The sequence below is a fragment of the Letharia columbiana genome, assembly GCF_014066305.1.
Source record: "Letharia columbiana isolate WasteWater2 chromosome Unknown Sc0000007_s0, whole genome shotgun sequence".
Taxonomy (NCBI): Eukaryota; Fungi; Ascomycota; class Lecanoromycetes; order Lecanorales; family Parmeliaceae; genus Letharia; species Letharia columbiana.
In genome coordinates, this window is record NW_023501043.1 from 11,550 (window position 1) to 30,762 (window position 19,213).

The 19,213-nt window shown below is 50.8% G+C and overlaps 8 protein-coding genes across 8 annotated transcripts; 4 read left to right on the forward strand and 4 right to left on the reverse strand.

Moving 5' to 3' along the window:
• Positions 1 to 2,521: 2,521 nt before the first annotated feature.
• Positions 2,522 to 4,377, forward strand: HO173_003038 (uncharacterized protein; the record flags this gene model as incomplete). Its single annotated transcript, XM_037304967.1, has 2 exons — positions 2,522 to 2,714; positions 2,774 to 4,377. The coding sequence occupies 2 exons, from the start codon at positions 2,522 to 2,524 to the stop codon at positions 4,375 to 4,377; spliced, it is 1,797 nt and encodes a 598-aa protein (XP_037167832.1).
• A 50-nt stretch (positions 4,378 to 4,427) lies between these two features.
• On the forward strand, positions 4,428 to 5,118 carry HO173_003039 (uncharacterized protein; the record flags this gene model as incomplete). Its single annotated transcript, XM_037304968.1, has 2 exons — positions 4,428 to 4,552; positions 4,617 to 5,118. The coding sequence occupies 2 exons, from the start codon at positions 4,428 to 4,430 to the stop codon at positions 5,116 to 5,118; spliced, it is 627 nt and encodes a 208-aa protein (XP_037167833.1).
• Positions 5,119 to 5,755: 637 nt separating this feature from the next.
• On the forward strand, positions 5,756 to 6,778 carry HO173_003040 (uncharacterized protein; the record flags this gene model as incomplete). The annotated part of the gene is made up of 3 exons (XM_037304969.1): positions 5,756 to 5,810; positions 5,866 to 6,631; positions 6,685 to 6,778. The coding sequence occupies 3 exons, from the start codon at positions 5,756 to 5,758 to the stop codon at positions 6,776 to 6,778; spliced, it is 915 nt and encodes a 304-aa protein (XP_037167834.1).
• A 776-nt stretch (positions 6,779 to 7,554) lies between these two features.
• On the reverse strand, positions 7,555 to 8,413 carry HO173_003041 (uncharacterized protein; the record flags this gene model as incomplete). Its single annotated transcript, XM_037304970.1, has 2 exons — positions 7,555 to 8,046; positions 8,096 to 8,413. The coding sequence occupies 2 exons, from the start codon at positions 8,411 to 8,413 to the stop codon at positions 7,555 to 7,557; spliced, it is 810 nt and encodes a 269-aa protein (XP_037167835.1).
• A 101-nt stretch (positions 8,414 to 8,514) lies between these two features.
• HO173_003042 (uncharacterized protein) lies at positions 8,515 to 9,092 on the reverse strand (the record flags this gene model as incomplete). The annotated part of the gene is made up of 3 exons (XM_037304971.1): positions 8,515 to 8,663; positions 8,748 to 8,849; positions 8,930 to 9,092. 3 exons carry the CDS (start codon positions 9,090 to 9,092, stop codon positions 8,515 to 8,517), a joined length of 414 nt encoding a protein of 137 aa, XP_037167836.1.
• Positions 9,093 to 9,524: 432 nt separating this feature from the next.
• On the reverse strand, positions 9,525 to 10,406 carry HO173_003043 (uncharacterized protein; the record flags this gene model as incomplete). The annotated part of the gene is made up of 3 exons (XM_037304972.1): positions 9,525 to 9,852; positions 9,936 to 10,211; positions 10,273 to 10,406. 3 exons carry the CDS (start codon positions 10,404 to 10,406, stop codon positions 9,525 to 9,527), a joined length of 738 nt encoding a protein of 245 aa, XP_037167837.1.
• A 1,539-nt stretch (positions 10,407 to 11,945) lies between these two features.
• Positions 11,946 to 12,767, forward strand: HO173_003044 (uncharacterized protein; the record flags this gene model as incomplete). The annotated part of the gene is made up of 1 exon (XM_037304973.1): positions 11,946 to 12,767. One exon carries the CDS (start codon positions 11,946 to 11,948, stop codon positions 12,765 to 12,767), a length of 822 nt encoding a protein of 273 aa, XP_037167838.1.
• Positions 12,768 to 13,045: 278 nt separating this feature from the next.
• HO173_003045 (uncharacterized protein) lies at positions 13,046 to 17,903 on the reverse strand (the record flags this gene model as incomplete). Its single annotated transcript, XM_037304974.1, has 3 exons — positions 13,046 to 16,205; positions 16,263 to 16,372; positions 16,419 to 17,903. The coding sequence occupies 3 exons, from the start codon at positions 17,901 to 17,903 to the stop codon at positions 13,046 to 13,048; spliced, it is 4,755 nt and encodes a 1,584-aa protein (XP_037167839.1).
• Between the last annotated feature and the right edge of the window lie 1,310 nt (positions 17,904 to 19,213).

The following is a 19,213-nucleotide window of genomic DNA, read 5'->3' on the forward strand; positions in this document are numbered from 1 at the left end:
ACGTGAAGATGAGATGGGGAATTGAAGGAAGTATGTGGGTAATGTAAGACTGGAGAAAGAAATCGCATGTGTTTTAGTCATCCAGTCAGCGCCCTTCAAATCTATCCGTCACCGAGCCACTTCGGGTGACTGAGATCATCCAGCACGTGGCATTGTCTCACATGCAGACTGGTTTGCATCTGAGCGGGCTCATTTAGCTGCATGGTAGGATTGCCCGAGCCACGATGTTTTTGCAACTCTAAGCTCTGTGGGGCATCATCGGCTCTGTAAAATGGTACAAATCAAGTTATGACCAATGACCACAGGACCTCTAGCAGCGAGGATTATAAAAAACACGAGAAAAGCTTCTGAGGCCAGAAGACGTGATCTTGCTCGAGGCCTATCTGGTGTGAGCCTCCTTAGGAGTGCTGGACAAGTGGCTGACACCCAAAGACTCGGGAGAAAGTGCTTGCTTGTAAGCCGCTGGCATGTGAGAAAGTCTCAAAGTTGATGAAAAATGAATCGAGTAATCGAGAAAACACGCAAGATATACATGGACATATATACTCCTCCATAAAAGCGGTCTATAGTAGACTCAACGGAATATCGGAAAAGTCATTCACCCACCTCGAGGCAGCCTTGACTTCGATCCCACTTAGTCTCGAAAGTGAAAAAGGATCGATCGGCGAACTCTGAGGGTCACGCCAGATGGGAAGGTTCGCAAGTGACGGGTGCTCAGTGCCTATTCTGAAGGTTGACCGGGTGCAAAGTCCGCGAAACCTTCGCTTGGAGTGGCGTAATTTGGCAAAGAGTTGAGGGCTAGCAGCCACGTAAATGTTGTAATGTATATTGTAGGGATATAAATCATAGCTGACACTTATTAGACTTGCATGAGGTAAGTGGGATGGATCACATTACAAATTAGGCTTTGGCGTTCTCGTTCGTTCTTTGGATCAGCCAAGGCTCGGTGTCCTCGGATGCAGCGACAGTAGGACTGCTCTAAGATCGCCACTTCCTACTCGCTTTCGAGAGTAGTCGCCGTGTTTGCAGATCTGTGATAGAAAGTGAATATCATCAAAGAATCTGTACTTATCATGCACATTTCCAACTCAACTTTGCCCATATCCTCAAGACTTCTGTCGCGTTGCAAAAATATATATGAGAGAAATATTTCTCAACGACGATGAAAAGAAGAATTAAAAGAGTGCAGAACCTTCCTCAAGCAAAATCAATGCATCAACAACGTCTTCCTTGTTTCGGGGCATCCAGGCTTCAAGGTGTCTTTGATGAGTGACTTGTCAGTGTCAGTGATCGACTTCTCCATCCGTGTTTCAACTCGTCGAGGAGTAACTCATCTTCAGCTCATCCGTAGTAGATTTGCGGATGTCAATCTCGTCCTAGTCTTCGTACATATCCTTGAGAGCTGTAAGCCATTGATCGAAAACAAACTCCCGTCTGGTATGTTGTATTGAGTACGGCCTTCGTGGTGAGATTTGTTCAGTGGAAGTCAGGAGAGATAATGATGCAGGAAGGTCATGCACTCTGCTGGCAGCTGTACTTCGGGATAAGATAGATGTGAATGCCTCGGGAGTCGTGGTCAAAATGAGCGGACTTTCTTTGACATTAGCGTAGAGTATCCATAGCAAGAACAGATATTCCCGCGATTCTATCGTTGGATAGCCGGCTGTCTAAAGCATGCATCAGCTGACACGGCACTGTCACGACAGACTCAGTACGTGCCACGACCAGTATCATTCCCTTTAAGATTTTTCTGGGCCCAAGATGTACTGTTTGGTAAGCAGGGTGGGCGCACTTAGTTGAAATTATGCAAGAAAATTGCAAGTCCACTTTGACGACAAATGTGAAAGATGATGAACAACTGGTAACAACAACATAGTTTGCAGGGGTTGAGACTGGTGTAGTCATCGGAAATGCCTAGTCGCCTGTCTTTCATGCCAGCAACAGACAACCTGGTTTCGCCGGCTCAACACCCTTCCTTCAAGGCCAGCGGTTCCCAATTTGGTCAATGTCAAGGGATTTCCGTAGGCAGCATTGAAGACTAAGAAAAATTCGTATGCAAGAACACAGTCTTGTAGAACAAATTAGAAATCAGAGAGCAGAAGTAACCCTCCATGTTGCTGCATCATATGAGACAAGCAAGGCAAGTATACCTGTTGTCCAGAGAGTGCACTGTACACGAGGGTAGTTTAGAGAAGATGTAGATCCTGAGCAAGGGGATTTCTGAGCGGCTGGTCTGCTCATATCCTAGGGAGTCCAGTGGAAAAGAAGCAAGACCGGCAGATCCTCGGAATAGGATCTGTGGTCAACGCGAAGTGAGGTTGCGCGGAGTGAGGTTACGCGGAGTGAGGTTGCGCGGAGTGAGGTTGCGCGGACCTGAGTCATGAAAGAAAACAACACAAATCTGCCCGCACCCCTCGCGTACTATCCACATAGTTACCATCCGGATCGTCCACCATCACACTGGTGACATTGTCGCTGTCGATTATCCGTCACAGCTGATAGAGTAGATCTCATCATCAACATGCTTCTTACCGAATTCTCTGAATCCTTTAAGCTGGCTGCTCACATACCAGACCACGGGTCCACTTCATTGACTCAAGCATCCGCCGCACAGCCTGAGAGTAGCCACAAGCTCAAGACCACAAAACAGGGCAGGAAACCTCTAAAGATTGATGTTGACGCCAGCAAAGCCGGTGTAGACCATGTCAGAGAGAGTGAGCAGACCGTCCAAGATGAGTCTTCAGAATATGATCTGTCTGACAAAGGCGTCCAGATTTGATTGACGTTTCACCACTCATCGACTTTGACGATTTCGAATTTGTCTATGACTTTGACACTGAAGCTGCCGGTTCAAGCAGATCACAAGAGGGCAAAGCCGAGCCGAGCTTGTCAAAATTGATGAAGCTGACAGAAGAAGACGCCGAATACGACGAATCTCCATACAAAGCAAACCAGCAGAGCTTGTCAGACTTGTTACTAGAGTTGCCAGCCCCATCCAACGAGTCTCCTGCTAAACGCAACATCAGCCCACCCCTTGAACATGCTCTTGCTCGGAGAGCCTCCATACTGAGCTACAAGGCTCCAGGCGCTTCAAGCCTGCGCAATGAGGCCCATGGCCAAGTCAAGGGGCCCGTTGCCGACGCGGATCCTCTTATACCGCCCATCGTTCTCTTCAAAGAAGCTTCAGGGTCTCCAAAAGTCAAATGGCACATTCCTCCTGAGATCGAGGAGACATTGGAATTGGAGTTTCGCCCGTCAGGTACTGGGTTGTTTGCTCATGAGTGGGTAAAGGTTCCTATCGAGTTTAGGCACCACTCCCAAAATACCCTCGCAAGATTCTGGGACCTCACCTACAATTCTGTGGTTCGCAAGACGGTCCTTCTTTACAAGCGCAAGCTGGCGACGGCAGGCAAAGCAGACCAGGTGTTGGATTGGCCTAATCGACTTCTAGCGGCGCTTGTCGATATCCAAGAATTTGACATTCAGGAAGGTGCAGAGCACGTTTTTGATACTAGTGACACCAAAACAAGTAAACGCAAACTAAGCGTACCCGCGATTCCAGAGGAATCCGCAGGGTTTTCGGGCAATAATATCCTCATAGCAGCGCTTCGTGAAGTTAACCTGAGTCTCGCAAATCCGAACGATGATACCTTCACCGCACAAGAGAAACTAGCTTTGTCAAAAGGCGTGAAGCTAGGCTCCCAGAATGCTCCAATCTTGACAGAGGTACTCACAGACTTTTACAAAGAGCTCCCAGCCCTCCGTTACTCTTCCAAGATGGCCACCACTCTAAATGATAGGGAAAAGATCATAAGTGAAAAGCTGGCCTTGTTGGAGCTGCAGGCACTTGGCATAGGCAAGGGCGAAGAGAGCGAGCTGGCCATGGAGGACGCGACGACCGGCAAAGGCAAGGGCAAGGGCAAGGAGGGCGACCGGCTCGTGGAGGGCTCGGTCAGTGGCAAAGGAAAAGACAGGGAAAATGAGTTGCCCCTGGAAGACGCGAAGACTGGCAAGGGCAAAGCTAAAGAGAGCGACATGCTCGTGAAAGACCCAGCCATCGGCGAAGGCATAGGAAAAGAGAATGGCTCGCCAGTAAAGGACACCACCATCGGCAAAGGCAAAGGCAAGAACAAAGGCAAGGGCAAGAGCAAGAGCAAAAGGAAAGGCAAAGGAAAGGCGAAGGCGAAGGCGAAGGGGAAAAGGGCGAGCTCCTCGTGGAAGGTCCAGCTATCGACAAAGGCAAAGGCAAAGAGGGTGATCACTATGAGGCAAAGATCCGCGCGATACAGTATGAGATCCTCGTGGGAGCCAAAGCTCTCTTCCTCGACCCCAAGTCCGAGGGATTCCTCGAAGCCATGTCTCTCAACCTTCCATTGACCCAGAAGCAGGAGGTTGCACTGATAAGGTACAAGAAGACGTACGATCTCATGGAAGGGTTCATTCGCCCTCAAATAGCTTCACTTGCCCTAGTTGAATTTGTTTGTAAACTGCTTCTCGTCCCTGACTGCTTTGCCGCATTGACTCCGATAATTGAAGAGCTGAGATGGAACCGGTAAGTGAGATTACTTGACTTGAGATCATGGGAGTGTGTTGGCTGACAGAGCCTTTGCTGGCAGTGAGATCGTCCAGCATCCTAGCAACCCCATGATCACCAGTATCTTGCAATGCACCCAGCGTCTACGTCCTACAGTTGGACTTCACCATTCTTCAGGCATCTCTGTCGCTCCTCTCCTCGTGCCTCGGTACCCCCCTCTTCCACCAGGTCCAGCTCCGGCCACGCCTGTGGTCACTACACCAACAAAGGAGCAGTCCAAGAACGATCGCACTGGTTTCACCAAGTCGCAACACGCCCCAATCAAAGCAGAGGTTCCGTTCGAAGACCAGCTGAGGGCGTTGGACCAGAGAGAGGCAATTATCGTGGCACAGATAAAAGCTGGGGTTCCCCTAAGTGCTGCACAGGTGCACGGTGATTTTATGGAAATTGGCCAGAGCAGACTATACCTACAAGAGAAGGTCAGACTGGAGGTAGCTGGAGGCAAGTGGGCGGACAGGCTGGCGGAGAGACAGAAGAAGATGGGTGAGAAGGATGAAGCGCCCGATTGGTGGCTACTTCCTTGAATGGATGCTTGCCAACCAATGTCAGCATCGGGAGCCTTGGAGCGCAGAGTATCACCAGGGGACTGAAGCAACTGTTAAAGGCCTGGATATCACGTTTAACGCTGAGCATTCTCGTTCTGTGAATAGCACCCAATCAAGAGATCATTACCCATATCTTGCGGTTCTTCACTTGCCAATCCTCCCGCAGCTACATCATCAATAGCGATCGAGGAGACTCAAGTCATGTCTACCTCAAAGAATGGCCGGTGACCCAGACAAAGGCGTTGTTCTCCCTACCTGCTCCCCAGAAAACCTCCTTCTTTTTCGGAGCAGCGGAGAAGAGTTTACAGAATTGCCAAGAGATACTCGGCTCAGCTAATACTAAAGTAGTTAGATCGAAAATATTGGGGGTATGACGTCTGCAAGTGACCACATTCGCCGAGCTTTAGCAAGGTTTCTTGACTTTCAGTCCACTTCAATATCAACAACATCCCCCTCCTTAATCTACTTCGTTATTCGTCTTCGCCATACAATCAATAGCCATCTAAACACAGCCTCTGCCACGTTCTAGTGCTATCGCAGCACGTCTCAGCATACATACAGTACTCTTTTGCAGGGCGACTTTTTGTCAGCTGCTTCCTTCTCATCGACGCCAAACATGACCCAGGTCTCTCCAACCATGCATATGTCTTCACCACCCCAGCGGCCAAAAGGTATATTCGTAAATCCCCTTCTTCACCGCACCGCAGCTGTCTAACACCCCTCTAGGCATCCTCAAAAACTCCTTCCGCCGCTCTCCCCCCACGCGGCCTTTCCTGCCCAACGCACCCTCCCCCGAGCATGCCGTGAACACCTCCCCTCCCACGAACACGCTCACCGCCCAAGTCACGTCCAGCACTCCAGAACAGGACCTTACTCTTCAAAACACACTGCAAAATGCCGGCCACCGTCGCAACTCCAGCCTTGACCCCCGTGCGAATGTTTCTCGTCGCCAGTCCAGCAACGCCGGCCTCCCAGGCAGCGAGAATGGTGATGAGAATATGCGGTTGCGCTGGGATGAGGCGAATCTATACCTCACCGAGCAGGAGAAGAGTTCTACGATGAAGATCGACGAGCCGAAGACCCCGTACGCGAAACGCTATGAGCCAGAAGAAGACGAAGACGAGATGCGGACGTTAGATGCGCAGGAACTCAAAGTGGATGAATTGGATAAGATCAAAGAGGGACGGAGAGCACTGAGGACGAAGGAGGCAGAGATCCCAGGCTTGGATATTGGAGAGCCGGAGGAGGATGTCTCGTTGGCGGCCGGGGATGAGGATGACAGAATTGAGCGGATTCGGAGTGCAAGTGGGAGTGCGGAGAGAAGCGGTAGTGGCAGCCTTGGACGGAGTGGGAGTCTGAAAGGGGAGAAGAGTGTAGTTGTGGATGATGAGGCGCCTGATGGGAAAGGCCACGATGGGATCGTAAGGCACAAGGATTTCGAGGAGATGAGGAAGAAGCATTATGAAATGAAGGACGTGAAGGGCCTGCTCGGGTAAGTTTTGGTTTTACTTTATTATGTATCGGGCGTGCTGACACGTGTGACAGGCATTCTGCAGAAGAGCTCGAGGCGATGGACGAGGATGAGGATGCCCCGCCTCCTGTGCCGAAGCTCGACCGGACTCCCGTTAATGGAGCATAGCGATCGGTGATTGCGACGACCTTTACGACCGGCGTTTTAGCAAGCGCAGCTTGCTTGAAATGAGAATGATACCTTTGCGAAGAGTCACCCGTGTGCATTAGCATATTGAAGCTTATATACCCTACACTCGCTCCCCCCACCCACTTCTCAATAAAGCCACCTGCCACCCCATTAAGCTCCAGACGTCCTATGTATAAATGTAGGAATGCAGATAACGCAGTCCCACTACCATGCACGTCGACACTGGAATCATAGGCAACGCACGATGAAGATGTTCACAGGCGCATCCCCCCATGATAACGCAGCAGTCTCCGAGACTCGATTCAATCTATCTGATCCGTCTCCGCATTGTGGAGAATGATATCCATTCTGTTCCCAGAGTCAGGCACGTCTGAAAGTCTAGGGAACACAGACGCTTTTGATGGAGGGGGTGTGGGACATTGTGCCGGAAGTGCGGTCGTTGTTTTTCGCACGACTGTCTGGACTTGAAGAGCGTCATCCATCCAGTGTAGAGAGAGATGCAAGGGTTCGTACCGAGTGATGACAAGATGGCCTAATGTGGCTATCTATATACTGTCCCATGTAATGTATGCAATCTGTTCCGCCAATCACTATCGCCCGTTGGAGTTTCGGGCAAGTTGATTTGTTGTGTAGGACGGATTTCTGGAAAGGATAGCCATATGTAGCTTCATGATTCGATTGACAGGTTCGTTTCTTGTTCACGTGATTCCTCACTCTTTTCGTCGAACATCCGGAGTGACTTCTTGAGTCGTTTGTCAAAGTACAAAGCCGTATTTTGATCGGATACAATTCGAGAGTCGCTTCTTGTTTTTCTCTTTCGCTACGTGATCTCTCTCGGTCTTTGTGGCTTGTCCGACATCTCGGATGAGGTTATAAGTCTCTCCTGATCCCCGTTTCACTACGCGATGTCTCTCAGTCTGTTTGGCTTGTTGGACATCTCGACTAGCCCTTTCATCAGCTTCGTGACCAACAGTTCCTTTTCGTATTTTCTGAGCTGTGCGATCTTCATCTTGTCGCTTGGTTACTCGCTTCGCTCGTCGAGTGTTTGTACTTTCTATCGCAGTGATTATCTCGACGTCCCAAGCGGTGTCGTCGTCAATGTTCTGAACTGCGTGATCAATCTCCCCAGAGTCCTTGAAACGACTGCGGCGGACTAATTTGACTGCGTGGTTTGCTCCAGTGGCAAGATTTTCCGTATCGCCCACATCCTCAAATTCAGCATTGGCTCCGCAAGGCGACTTTGCCATCTTATACATTACCAGGCTCTGCTGAGATAGCACCAGGTTCCATGCCGACAAAGTTCTGGTCAGAGCTTGAGAAATTCTCTAGTAATCCCTTGAATGATTCTCTATCAGCACGAATCGTTTCCGAGCGGGACTCAGGGAACGCAGTCGAGTGCCTGCTGTCCGCCCGGTTGGTCTCACCTGGGGAGACAGCATATTCGATTCCTGTAGTTGCGCGAAGATCTGCAAGAAACGTTTCTTCGACTCTCGATCGCCATTTCCTAGGCTTCTTGATGCCGACCCCTAGCCCGAGCTCAACTTGTGCGTTTTCTGCATCTGGATCTGCACCTTCGCGTATTAGCCTTTCTACTAGCTCTAGGTTAGGAGCCATTGATTGTGAGACTACTACTGCCGATGCCGATCGAATAGAGGAGGACTGGTTGAATATGTCAAGGAGTTCTGCTGGCTCACCAAGTTCCATATATATTCGAGCTAGTCAATAGAGGACCTCTGCGGATTAGAATGGTCTATACCGCTTGCAGTGTATGCATCCTCTAGCGTCTCTTCAAAACGATTAACGCGCGTGAATGCTGCCACTCGTCTGGAGAGATAGGTGACTGGAAAGGGCTCGATACCAAGGGCTTAAAGTAGGCACCAAATGTCAGCTGGGACCGCATAAAACAGATAGTCTTGTGAGGCAGAAATGTTCGGCGGTGACTCCTCACCTTTAATGTATTCTCCAATGGCGTTTGCATAATCCTTGGCTTTGTAGTAGTCGTTGTGTGCAACTTTGTAGGCTTGATTATTACCCCCTAAGACAACGCAGTCTATTCAACAGGATTAAGGCCTTTTGCAAACGGTTACACTAGTCGTCTCTTTCTCCCCTTTCGACGACGAGATACACTACATGCCCCAGCGGGCCCGCCCACAGTCGCAGTGCAATACTCATCACCGAACTCGCCAGGTCCCAGAGAAGTGACGTTCTTCAACGGCAGCCCCGTAGCACCGAGCAGCGCAAGGCTTCCATTCTCTAAAGCAGCAGTGTCCAAATGCCTTTCAGTGCCCCACATGTCCAGAAAGGGGGCTTGAGTTAGATTTGCTCGACTCTTCATACACGGGGACATCTTTGGGGTTGTCGTTCGTCGCTGAGGTGAGGCAAGAGTGGGCTGGGAGCGAGTTGTGGATGAAGGGATGGGTTGCGTCGACGGTATTTCATGAAGGTGAGTGGCGGCTATAGAGATTTCAAGCACATGCTGTCGTGAAGGGAAAAGAATTCAGGGGGGAGTTGGCGTGTCCAGAGTAAGCGCACCTTACGCGGATATTTTAGCTATCGCTTGAAACCTCATCCAGAAGGCAGGTCTCCAATCTCCAATCTCCATAGCTTCATGGTGGTGTATTCTAACAGCTCCAATTCATGGGTAGTGTGGAAAACAGCTGTGATTATTGAATTATGAGGTCTGATATAGTACCAAAAAATTCCAATCAATCCACTTTCAGACTCCTCAGGGTCTTCCCCCCTTAAAATTCCTGACGCTCCTTGTAGCAGGCAGCTCGTACATGTCCCAATCACCACCTAATTCCCTCAACACAGTCACCTCCACCGCCTCCTTCAACTCAGCTGGATATGGTACCTCCGCTTCAGGGCTTAATCCTTTGATGCTATTTCTAAGAGCTCGAAAAATGCGATGGCTACCGACAGGACTGGCATCCTCATCAGCGATCACTGGGAAGAGATCGGCGCCTTGAACTGAGCGGAGGAAACGTGCTTTTGCGCGGCGATGCCGGTGGTATACGATACTGGCGTAGGTGAGGGCGGCAAGGAAGGTGACACTGCAATCTAGAGTCAGCAAATAAACACTACAATGTCATGAGTGGGCCTTCCAAGAATTGAGGTGGAAAGATCAGCAACTCACAAAAGCACCAAAGTCTCGCCAAGCCCCGCCAAGACGAGATATTCCGGAGTAACCCCTGAGTTATACCCTTGATCCTCGTCTACCTTCGTCGCCTTCTGCACTCTCCTCGATTCAGCAGCCGCCAGCGCAGAAAGCACCAACCACATTATCGTCTTGACAAGCTGCAAGATTAAATAGGTCAAAGGGTAGAGCCTGATGACAACAAACAGTATGATCTCAATAACAGAGAGGACCATGCAGACACCGCTGATGATGAGGACGACGATATTGGTATTTCTTGGCCGATTTCGTAAGCGAATGTTGGGGTTGAAGTGGCAGTGGACAAAGGGTCACGTACCTATGGAATCCGACACAGGCAAGTACCCAGACGAAGAAGGACATTAGAGTGACCATGAAGATGAGTTGGAAGGTCCAGAATGGAACGAGGACTCTTTTCAGCCAAGGGCTTTTACTGTGGAACTTGTAGAACATGCTATCAGATGTATCGGCGTCTCTTAAAAGTGTTCAGTCCTACTAATGGTGGAAAGGTCTTGAGTAGTAGATAGCTGAAAAAAAAGATGATCGGGTGAAATAAAAGGTTTGTGCCACCAAGTAAACGTCTGATCAGTCAACGGTCTAACGAACGCATTTGTTTGCGCTCAGGAATTCCTGGAGGCTGTATCGAAGGACGATGTTCAGGTAATGAGAGGAAGGTCAGAAGAGGTCCGACGACTGTCTTCTTTCGCGAAAATGGCTGCGCCTTACCCATATTCTTGTCACACGTCTCTGTCACCCCAGACCAAGGTTAAGGCAGGAATGCTTTTTTTGAGGTCGAGTTGATATGAATTTATTGGCCCGCCTCGTATGAAACTGGAAGCGCTTAAAGATGGATAAGACGAGTGTTTGGAGTAATTTGGTCATATTGCCGCCGAACAAGGGCACCGTTTGTGAAACATGCCAACCAGGTAGTTTCAAAGCCATAGCCGTCATTGTGTACGCCGTCTTTGTGTACAAGTAAAGATTGCATGACGTGGACTGTCGAATGATATCCGTATGCATAGATGGGCCGCGCTACTTGTAGATGCTTGGCTTCTCACCTTGATCCAAAGGCGTTGGCACGGCGTCGAGTGTGGGTACTCTAGGAAACGACAAGTGAAGATGTTGTGATCCAAAATACGCGGTTCGTAATGTTCGTGGAATTCTGATTCGTTTGTACGGAGTACGAATTTACGAGAGCACGTATTGGCTGGTCCAGCAAACACTCTTAGTATTCATCTCTAAAGCTTCGTCCCCGTAAAGTATCTGTACTCCCTTCAGATGCACAGTACCGTATCTGCACACATGCACTCAGGCTCTTGTAGTCAGTATCACAATCTGAATCCTTGAGCTCAGCAAGGAAGTCAGTCGTGTGCCATAAATATCGATCAAGAAGACGGGGAAGCTGAGTACGTGATCACAGAAGGGAAGCGCACAGTCGATTTGGCTCATTAGAGCGTCGCCGCGGTCAGCAGAGAGTCGGAAGTCAATGCAATGGCAAACCAGACATGCTCATCGTAAATGAGCCGGACCAAGTGACCCAGAGAATGGAGGTGGTGGAGGCATGGAGAATCCATGGCGAGAGCTGCTTGATATGGGTCAAACGTATCTTACGGCGGCGACACAGTCTTGGCGTTAGCTAATATCCTCCATATCCTGCCGATATACCGAAGCCTATCTGTGAGATGCTCCTGCTATACGAATGACCAACATCTATCAATGCAACTCAAAGGCCATGCCACCCAATACCTAAAGACATGCAGTTGATGTGACAGTGACGGAAACTCCATACCTCGCCCGCCTCCCCTCCGCCCCAACAATGGACCGCATCAAAGTCTCAGCGTCATACACTTCCCGCCATCCTCTCTCAGGACCCCCATTCACACCACCCGGCCCCTATAAAAACCCGTCGATGAAAACCAAATGATGCGTCTTCCCCCCCACCGCCACATCCGCATCCTCAGCCTCTCCCTCCCAACCCTCGTCTCAACCACAATGTCAACCTCCAAACCCCCCCCACCCTTCCCCACAACCCCCCCCCCCCCTCCCACCCCCTCCACCCCCTTCCCCTACCCCGCCACCGACTTCCTCCGCGCCGACGAATCCTCCGACACCGACTTCTACTCCAGCCCCCGCTACGTAACGCACATAGACGACCACGCCATCGGGCTCCTCCAAAAATACTACGCCGGGACCCTGCCCCGGAGCGGACGGATCCTGGACCTGTGTTCGAGCTGGGTGAGCCACTTCCCGCCGGAGATGGAGGCGGGGGCCGCGAAGGGGAAGGGAGAGGAGGACGGGGGGGTGGAGGTGGTAGGGATCGGGCTGAACGCGCAAGAGCTGGCCGCGAATCCGCTGCTCAGGGAGACAATACTGCAGGATCTGAACGCGGACCCGAGGATCCCGGCCGCGGTGGGTCCGTTGCGCGCGACGGTGTGCGTCGTCAGCGTCGACTATCTCACCAAGCCCCTCGCCGTGCTCGCGTCCGTGCGCGAACGGACGGTCGAGGGGGGGAGCGTGCATTTGGTGGTTTCGAATCGGTGTTTCCCTACCAAAGCCATCGGGCGGTGGTTGAGGATCGGTGAAGAGGAGCGGTTGAAGATGGTGGGGGATTATTTGTGGTGGAGTGGGTGGGGGGAGGTGGAGATTGTGGAGGTTTGTGATGGGAGGATGAGGGAAGGAGAGGGAGGTGGAGGAGGAGGTGGAGGGCTGGCGAGATTGATGGGGATGTTTGGGGGTGTGGATCCGTTGTGGGTTGTTCGAGCTGTGAAGGTTGCACAGGATGGAGATACAGGGGGAGAGAAGAGTGAGCTTTGAACAGGGGGAAGATGTGAATATGATGAGATCGTGTATCATATGAAGTCGACTATTATCTAGATTGTGGCCAGTGGTTCAAACCGCAAGCATGGTATCTTGAGCGCCTTCCTACGGATGTAGGACAAATGCAGAAAACCTCCCCAATACAGGCTGTCTTCGCTCGCTTTCAAATGCTCCAATGTACAAGAATCGAGAAGAATTGTAGAATATATGTACCCCAGTCATGGTATTTATCCGCCGTCCATAGATCCTTATAAGATGATGTGGGGGACGTATCATCAGCGCCCACCACTCAACTCCCCATTACCCTTCAGAAAATCCCTCGCATCTTTGTCTCCACCGTTGGCAGCAAATTCCATCCAATGGAATACAACAGCAAAAGTGGATCGATCCAGTGCCCCCTTCTCCTTTTCACCAGTCCTCGCGTCGATCGACATTACGGACTTGTAGACATCGTTCGCTTTGGAGAAGGGCATTGTGACGCGCGGCAGTAGTTCAGGATGGGTGAGGTAGAAGAGGCCGAGCTCGCGAGCTGCGGGTGGAGAACCTTCCTTCGCAGTAATGAGCCAGATATTGGCGGCATCGCGGAGGGTTGTATTCATGAGGGTGGTGTCGGTGAGAGGATCGGTTAATTTCGAAGACGATATATGGTAGGCTGTGATCTGGTTCGCACGATTGATCATACAATCGCAAAGGTCTTCTTTGAGCGCCAGCGCTGCAAGACCAGCATCCCAAAATGCTTTACCCTGTGCTGTTTGATCCAGGGTTTCCGGAGGTATGAAAGCGGCTATGTACTGGAGATCGCGGAACAGAGTTGTAGGACGTAGCTTTGGGTCGCGGAAGATCGAAAGGAGGGTCTTCACGACGTCATCGGTAGCAAGGATATGGGAGACCGTAGAGATTGATTGCGGGTTCAGCTGAGTGAAGCCGCTATGTTGACCCTTAGCTTTCAAAGTCCCAGCTCGACGTTCAGTGCAGTTGGCAATGACTTCCTCAAGACTTGTAGCCTTGGTTCTGGGCACACTTCTGCCGCGGAGATAACGGTCACCATGAGATGATTGCTGTCTAGTTCTAGGGTCTGCAGAATCGGCAGTATGATGAACTGTTGATGAGTCCTGCACCGATCTGATAACCATATCTTCGAGCTCATAAAGAGATTGCAACTTCGCATAAGGATCGGGAGAGAGCGAAATCTTCTGCAACAGCATTGCGTAAGCCTCCGGAAAGGGAAAAGAGCTACTCTCATCTTCGAGCGAACCAACCAGGCTAGTATCCTCTCCTCCCTGGTGCAGGTTCACGGAGTTAGTAATGTTCGACGATCCATCCTGAGGAGAGACGACCTCGGCAATCTTGTCTTTGCCAACTGCTTCTGTCGCTGGTTCGGATCTTAATTTCTTTCCAAACGCTCCGTAACCACTCTGGTTGGCGATGCAGTCATTGACCCAGGCGTCTGTCTCAGTACCTTGATTCCATAGCGGGTAACCAAGGTCACTAATCAAAAGGCTGCGAAGACTCGTCTTGATGTTGTCAGCGAAGGCCATTTTCGCAGGTGAGAACTCTGCTTCGTTGTTGGCTTGGGAGGTCCTATCTCCAAAGAATGAAATAGAAGGAGATGTCATAGTCCCTTGAAAAGGTGATGCGGAGCTGAAAGGATTACTCGACCAAGACCTCGGAGGGGACGTCGGGGTGGGAGGCAAAAGCGGGTGGATGCCGTGTAATCCAAGTCCCGTAAAAGCGGGAGAGGATTGGGTAGCGTTCCAAAAACCACCGAAGCTGCTCGACGCAGGTTTGACCTTGGGACTGCCGAATGCTTTGACAGGAGGATCTGACGGATGCAGTGCTGCAGAGTTTAGACGGGTATTCTCATACGGAATTGGGGAAGTAGGAGGGCCCATGTACGATGATGTATGTGCATTGGAGATCAAGCGCTGTGCGTCAAAGCTGGCTTTTTCACGCCTGAAAAGGTTGCTAGACCACAAAACCGGGTTTTTAAACGGGCTGGGACCCGCTATCTTACCAATAGATTTCTGAATCTCAAAGCAGAATCGGTGGATCCTTTCTTCCCCTTTGCAGAAATTCTCGATACTCCTGCGGGTAAGCCACCTGGACGTGAGTTCCACCTGCTCATCGGCGAGTTTCGATTTGCCACCGTAGTCCTTTGGGGCCGAAAGAGCTTCCAAGGTTTGAGCTTCGGGTCTAGTGAAAGTACCAGATCCTCGAAGTCGTTGGCGGGCCCAATTGGCTGTACTGGTAGGGGTTTTCGCACGCTTCGAGCTTGCCATGGCTCGCAAGGCGCGTGTGACATGCAAAGCTTCTTCGTACGTCGCTGAGTGCCTAACGTCCGACGAGTACCACATCTTGACCCGCAAGGCTTTTCGCTGCTCTTCCATTTTGGCTAAGACAGATCTTTGTTGTCTTCGCCACTTGTCTAGAGAGCGTAGCCGAACCTCGCCAGCTTTGCCCGCGTGGGTGGCAGCTTCTAGATTCCTCCGAAGATCGTCTGCGATATCATGGAGGAGAGAGGAATACACTGTTGGTGATTTAGTAGAGGAAAGAAATTTGCGGTAGATGCTCAAAGTCTGCCACCAGAAATGGGCTGTACCAAAGTCCAGACCAGACCGGGCTCTATCCAGGGATGCCTTTATGAGATCAATAAGCGGGTCAGATTGGTCCGAAGCACGTTTGCATTCTACTCTGACAGGAGCCTCCAGATTACGGAAATCCGATCTATCGTTTTGGCCCAACAGCTTGACAATGCCTGTTTTCAGGACCTCGAAGTCTCCTGTCAGGTCCATAGCCACAGAATCCCTGCCGATTCTCAATGGCGTGGGACTCAAAGTAAGCGTGGTCCCATCGCCCGAATAGTATATGAAAGCCCATGCAGTGTCCGAAGAAACCGAGTCTGAGGCGCCGCCAGGTCCTAGCAAGGTTGTCAACCTTCGGTAGATGTTGTTCAAGAGGAAAGGGAGCTCCTGCTTCAGAGGATCCGTGCTTTTAGTTGGTCCCTTCCCATGTTCCACTTCGGAGGATTCTTGGGCGTCCTCCTTCCCGGTAGGTACATCATCCGTCAAGGTTTCGCTGACAAATGTTCTGCTGGTCGTTGAAGTCCCACTGGTACTCGGCGCGAAAGACGACGCCAAAGCACTGCCCGCATCGCTCGTGCTAGCGTTGAGTGTTGAGGATCCAGCGGTAGATGGAGGAGGGATATCCATCTCCCGAGAGTCTTTGGTGCCCGGAACAAGTGGCCTATCTGGATAGAGTGTTTGAATTAAGCCAATGATGTCCAAAGGACTTAGCATCAGGAACCGTGTTGAGAAGTTCTCATCCCCTTCCGGGGCCTGGAAGGGAGGCCTTGGATCATCAAGGGGGGGCTCAAAGCATCGGAAGATAGCCATGATCCCGTCTCGCACCTCGGGCTTCACAAGGGCTCCATTGTTGCTGAAGCAAGCGGCGTCAGCCACGCTTTGCTTACGATGAGGAAGACTGCCAACGTACCATTGAAGTGTCACGTCGAAGACGCGCTGCTGCATCTGAACAACGAGCTTTTGCAGGATCATCTCCCGAACAGTGCCACCAATATAATGTGTCATCATAAGACCTCGTACCTAAAGATTTAAGCTATCAATTCGGCAGCAAGATCAGGGAGCTTACCTCGGGGTAGACAACGATGCTGGATATGAATGTTGCAAAGTACCACCTACAAACAAGGAAATGCTTTGCCCGAAGTCTAAGCTTCCGGTCTTCGATCTTGCGTAAAATAGCGTGGACAAAGATTAAAGCACTCTCAGGGATGGCCTGATGATGTGGTTCTGTGGTAAGCAGCCCAAACAGGTCTATAAGCGCCTTGTCAAAAAAGTCAGCCTCCGTTACTGCAGCCTTGGCGTTGTGCATTTCTATAGGATCATTGTAACTCGATGCCTGGCTGGCTTCTGGGTCCAGGAGGAAAGATCCTTCGGCTAGTATCTTCATCAGGTACGTCTCTATCATTGGTTTCATGCGCCAGTCCTGGAAATTGGCAAAGGCGTCAACAGTAGCTATGACAAGTTCATCGCTGCCTGGCTTGGCCACGGCGAATCCTTCGGTGAAATTTCTGGCACAGATTGTAGACCATATGTCTGTCCGTCGAAAATGCTCAGAAGAGCCAGGCCGCGAAGAGGAATCAAAAACACCATATAGGAGTGCAAACAAAGGGTCCTGGTTATGGAATCGATGAAGGTTGTCCATCCTCCGGGAAAGCTTCATCATCTGGCTATCCCGGCTATAAAATTGGGTCTTTCCGTGAGAGTGGTTCGTTAGAACCGAGAAGTCAATGCCCGCAGGGTGGTATGATGAAGTCAGGGCCGTGAGCTCCGATGGGGACATGCTGGATATCCGGTCAGACAGAAAACTTGGCTCGGTCCTGATCCAGGTGAGGAATGCGACGAGGATGCCCTGGTCCTCTGGTGGCAGCATTTGGACACAAGACTGCCTCTCCAAGTCCTCGGGATGTAAAGCATCCTTTCCAAGATCTGGGCCGGCAGGATTTGAGGCATCTCCAACCGTGTCGCAGGATGCCTTGAGTTGCTCACAGGCCTCATACAGACCAGCAAACCCAGCTTGGTCGTCGGTCTTATACTGATCGATCAAGTTACCATATGCAACAGAAAACGTGCTGATCAACCTCCGGTCAAGTCCGCACGCTAGGGTGAGACGGTCCATATCGGCCTCGATGGAAAAGGTCCGGGATCTTTGATACCTCTCCAAATCCACCAGATGGGCAAGTTCCTCCAAAGATATAAGAGATGGTATAGGGGCCTCTGCCGGCGGTAGTCCACCTTTTGTATTTGCTAATGGCCCTTTTGGTATGAGTTCCGTGTCTTCTGGGCGTACGTCCTCCTTGATGACAGGTACATTTTTCGGGTCCAGCGCTCCTGCTTGCGCCTTGGCCTCGGGATCCACCTCTTCATCTGAGTCAACACTGGATGGTGGCAACGGTATCTTCAATTCGATCGGAAGGTCTTCTGGATCCTGAGCTTCCATTGGCGAGGCGGTGGCCGAGGTAAAGGCGGATGCGTTAGAAGTGACCGGCATTATGGTGGAGGCCAAAGCTTCATTGGTCAGCGTTCGAGCTTCACAGTATGAGAGCACGTAGACCATGGACGCCTAGTTGCCTCCTCATGCCATTCGCAGCATCAGCTGATGAGGAGATAGAACATACAAGACAAACTGCGAGTATGCCCATGCATGGAGTAGGCGTTCTCCATGCTGTCCACCATATCATCGGGAGGCTGTATATAGTAGGGCAAGGATGTTGCCCCAATTCATTCGCCTCCACTTCGACATTGACCGCTGCGAGTATACATTATTGGCCGCTTGAGTGCGGAAGAGCTGAGCACTGTCGCTAATATGTGCGAGTGGTCCCAGGCATTAGTGATGCTGGATTTGATGTTTCACGTCGCCATGAACACATTATCGATGAATGAAGGTGTTCACGGACAAGCGACGATGACCTCGTGCCGCAGAAATGTCAAAGAATATGCCGGCGCAATGCTTGTACAAGTCATGCAGATTCGTGCAGGATTGTGGTGTGGTAGCAGCAGCGTCTGCAGCCAATTGACCCTCGTTCACATGATTGGGCGGGGTTCGAGGCTCACGCTAGTCCGATTTCAGTCTAGCAATTTTAGCTCTACATCAAATAAGGTACCTTTATCCCCTCCACTTAATTAAAGATTCGGCATTATCATTTGGCTACACCTGGCTGTCTCGGCCGAGCCAGGGGTTTGGTTGATTCAAAGCCTTTTATTTACATACTGATGCTACCTGGTGCGATTGCTTAAATGTTCACAATAATGTACTGACTGGCCTCGACTACATGAAAGCTATTAAGGGGAAGATGAAAGATGGTATCTGTCGATATTGGGCAAAGTGCCGACGCTCAAACACGTAGCAAAGACGCCTGGTTGAAAAGGGAAATACATTGCTTTGACCTTCCTGTCGCTTTTTGCACGCCTCCCTCGCGATATTTGGAGTCGTTCGTGTCGAATGACTGCGCTGTCAGCGTGGATCGGCGTTTCCTTTACGGCCAGGCCTTTTAGTTGCATAATTTCTATCCGGAGATCTTCAACCTTGAGACTACTGGCAAATCATCGCAAAAGTCGATAATTCGGTGTGGCTCGCCTATCGACGCCATGGCACCCTTCGAGTCTTTCGGGATTCTCAACCCGGTCTGACGGTTTGGCGCGATACTCATCTCAAATTGTTGACGCATTTGAAGCCTTGGAGCAGTCGTGTATAGGGGCAAATCCCGTGATACGAAAGAGCCCCAGTGAGCGATGACTGCATCGCGGGATTGTGCAGATGTCAACGCCGTCGGCCAAGTATGCGTTGGCACTGCAGAGCTATCACAGCCCTGTGGCCTGCTTGGCTTACCAGGGAAAGTTGGCTGCTAGGCATTGAGAAAAGAACAA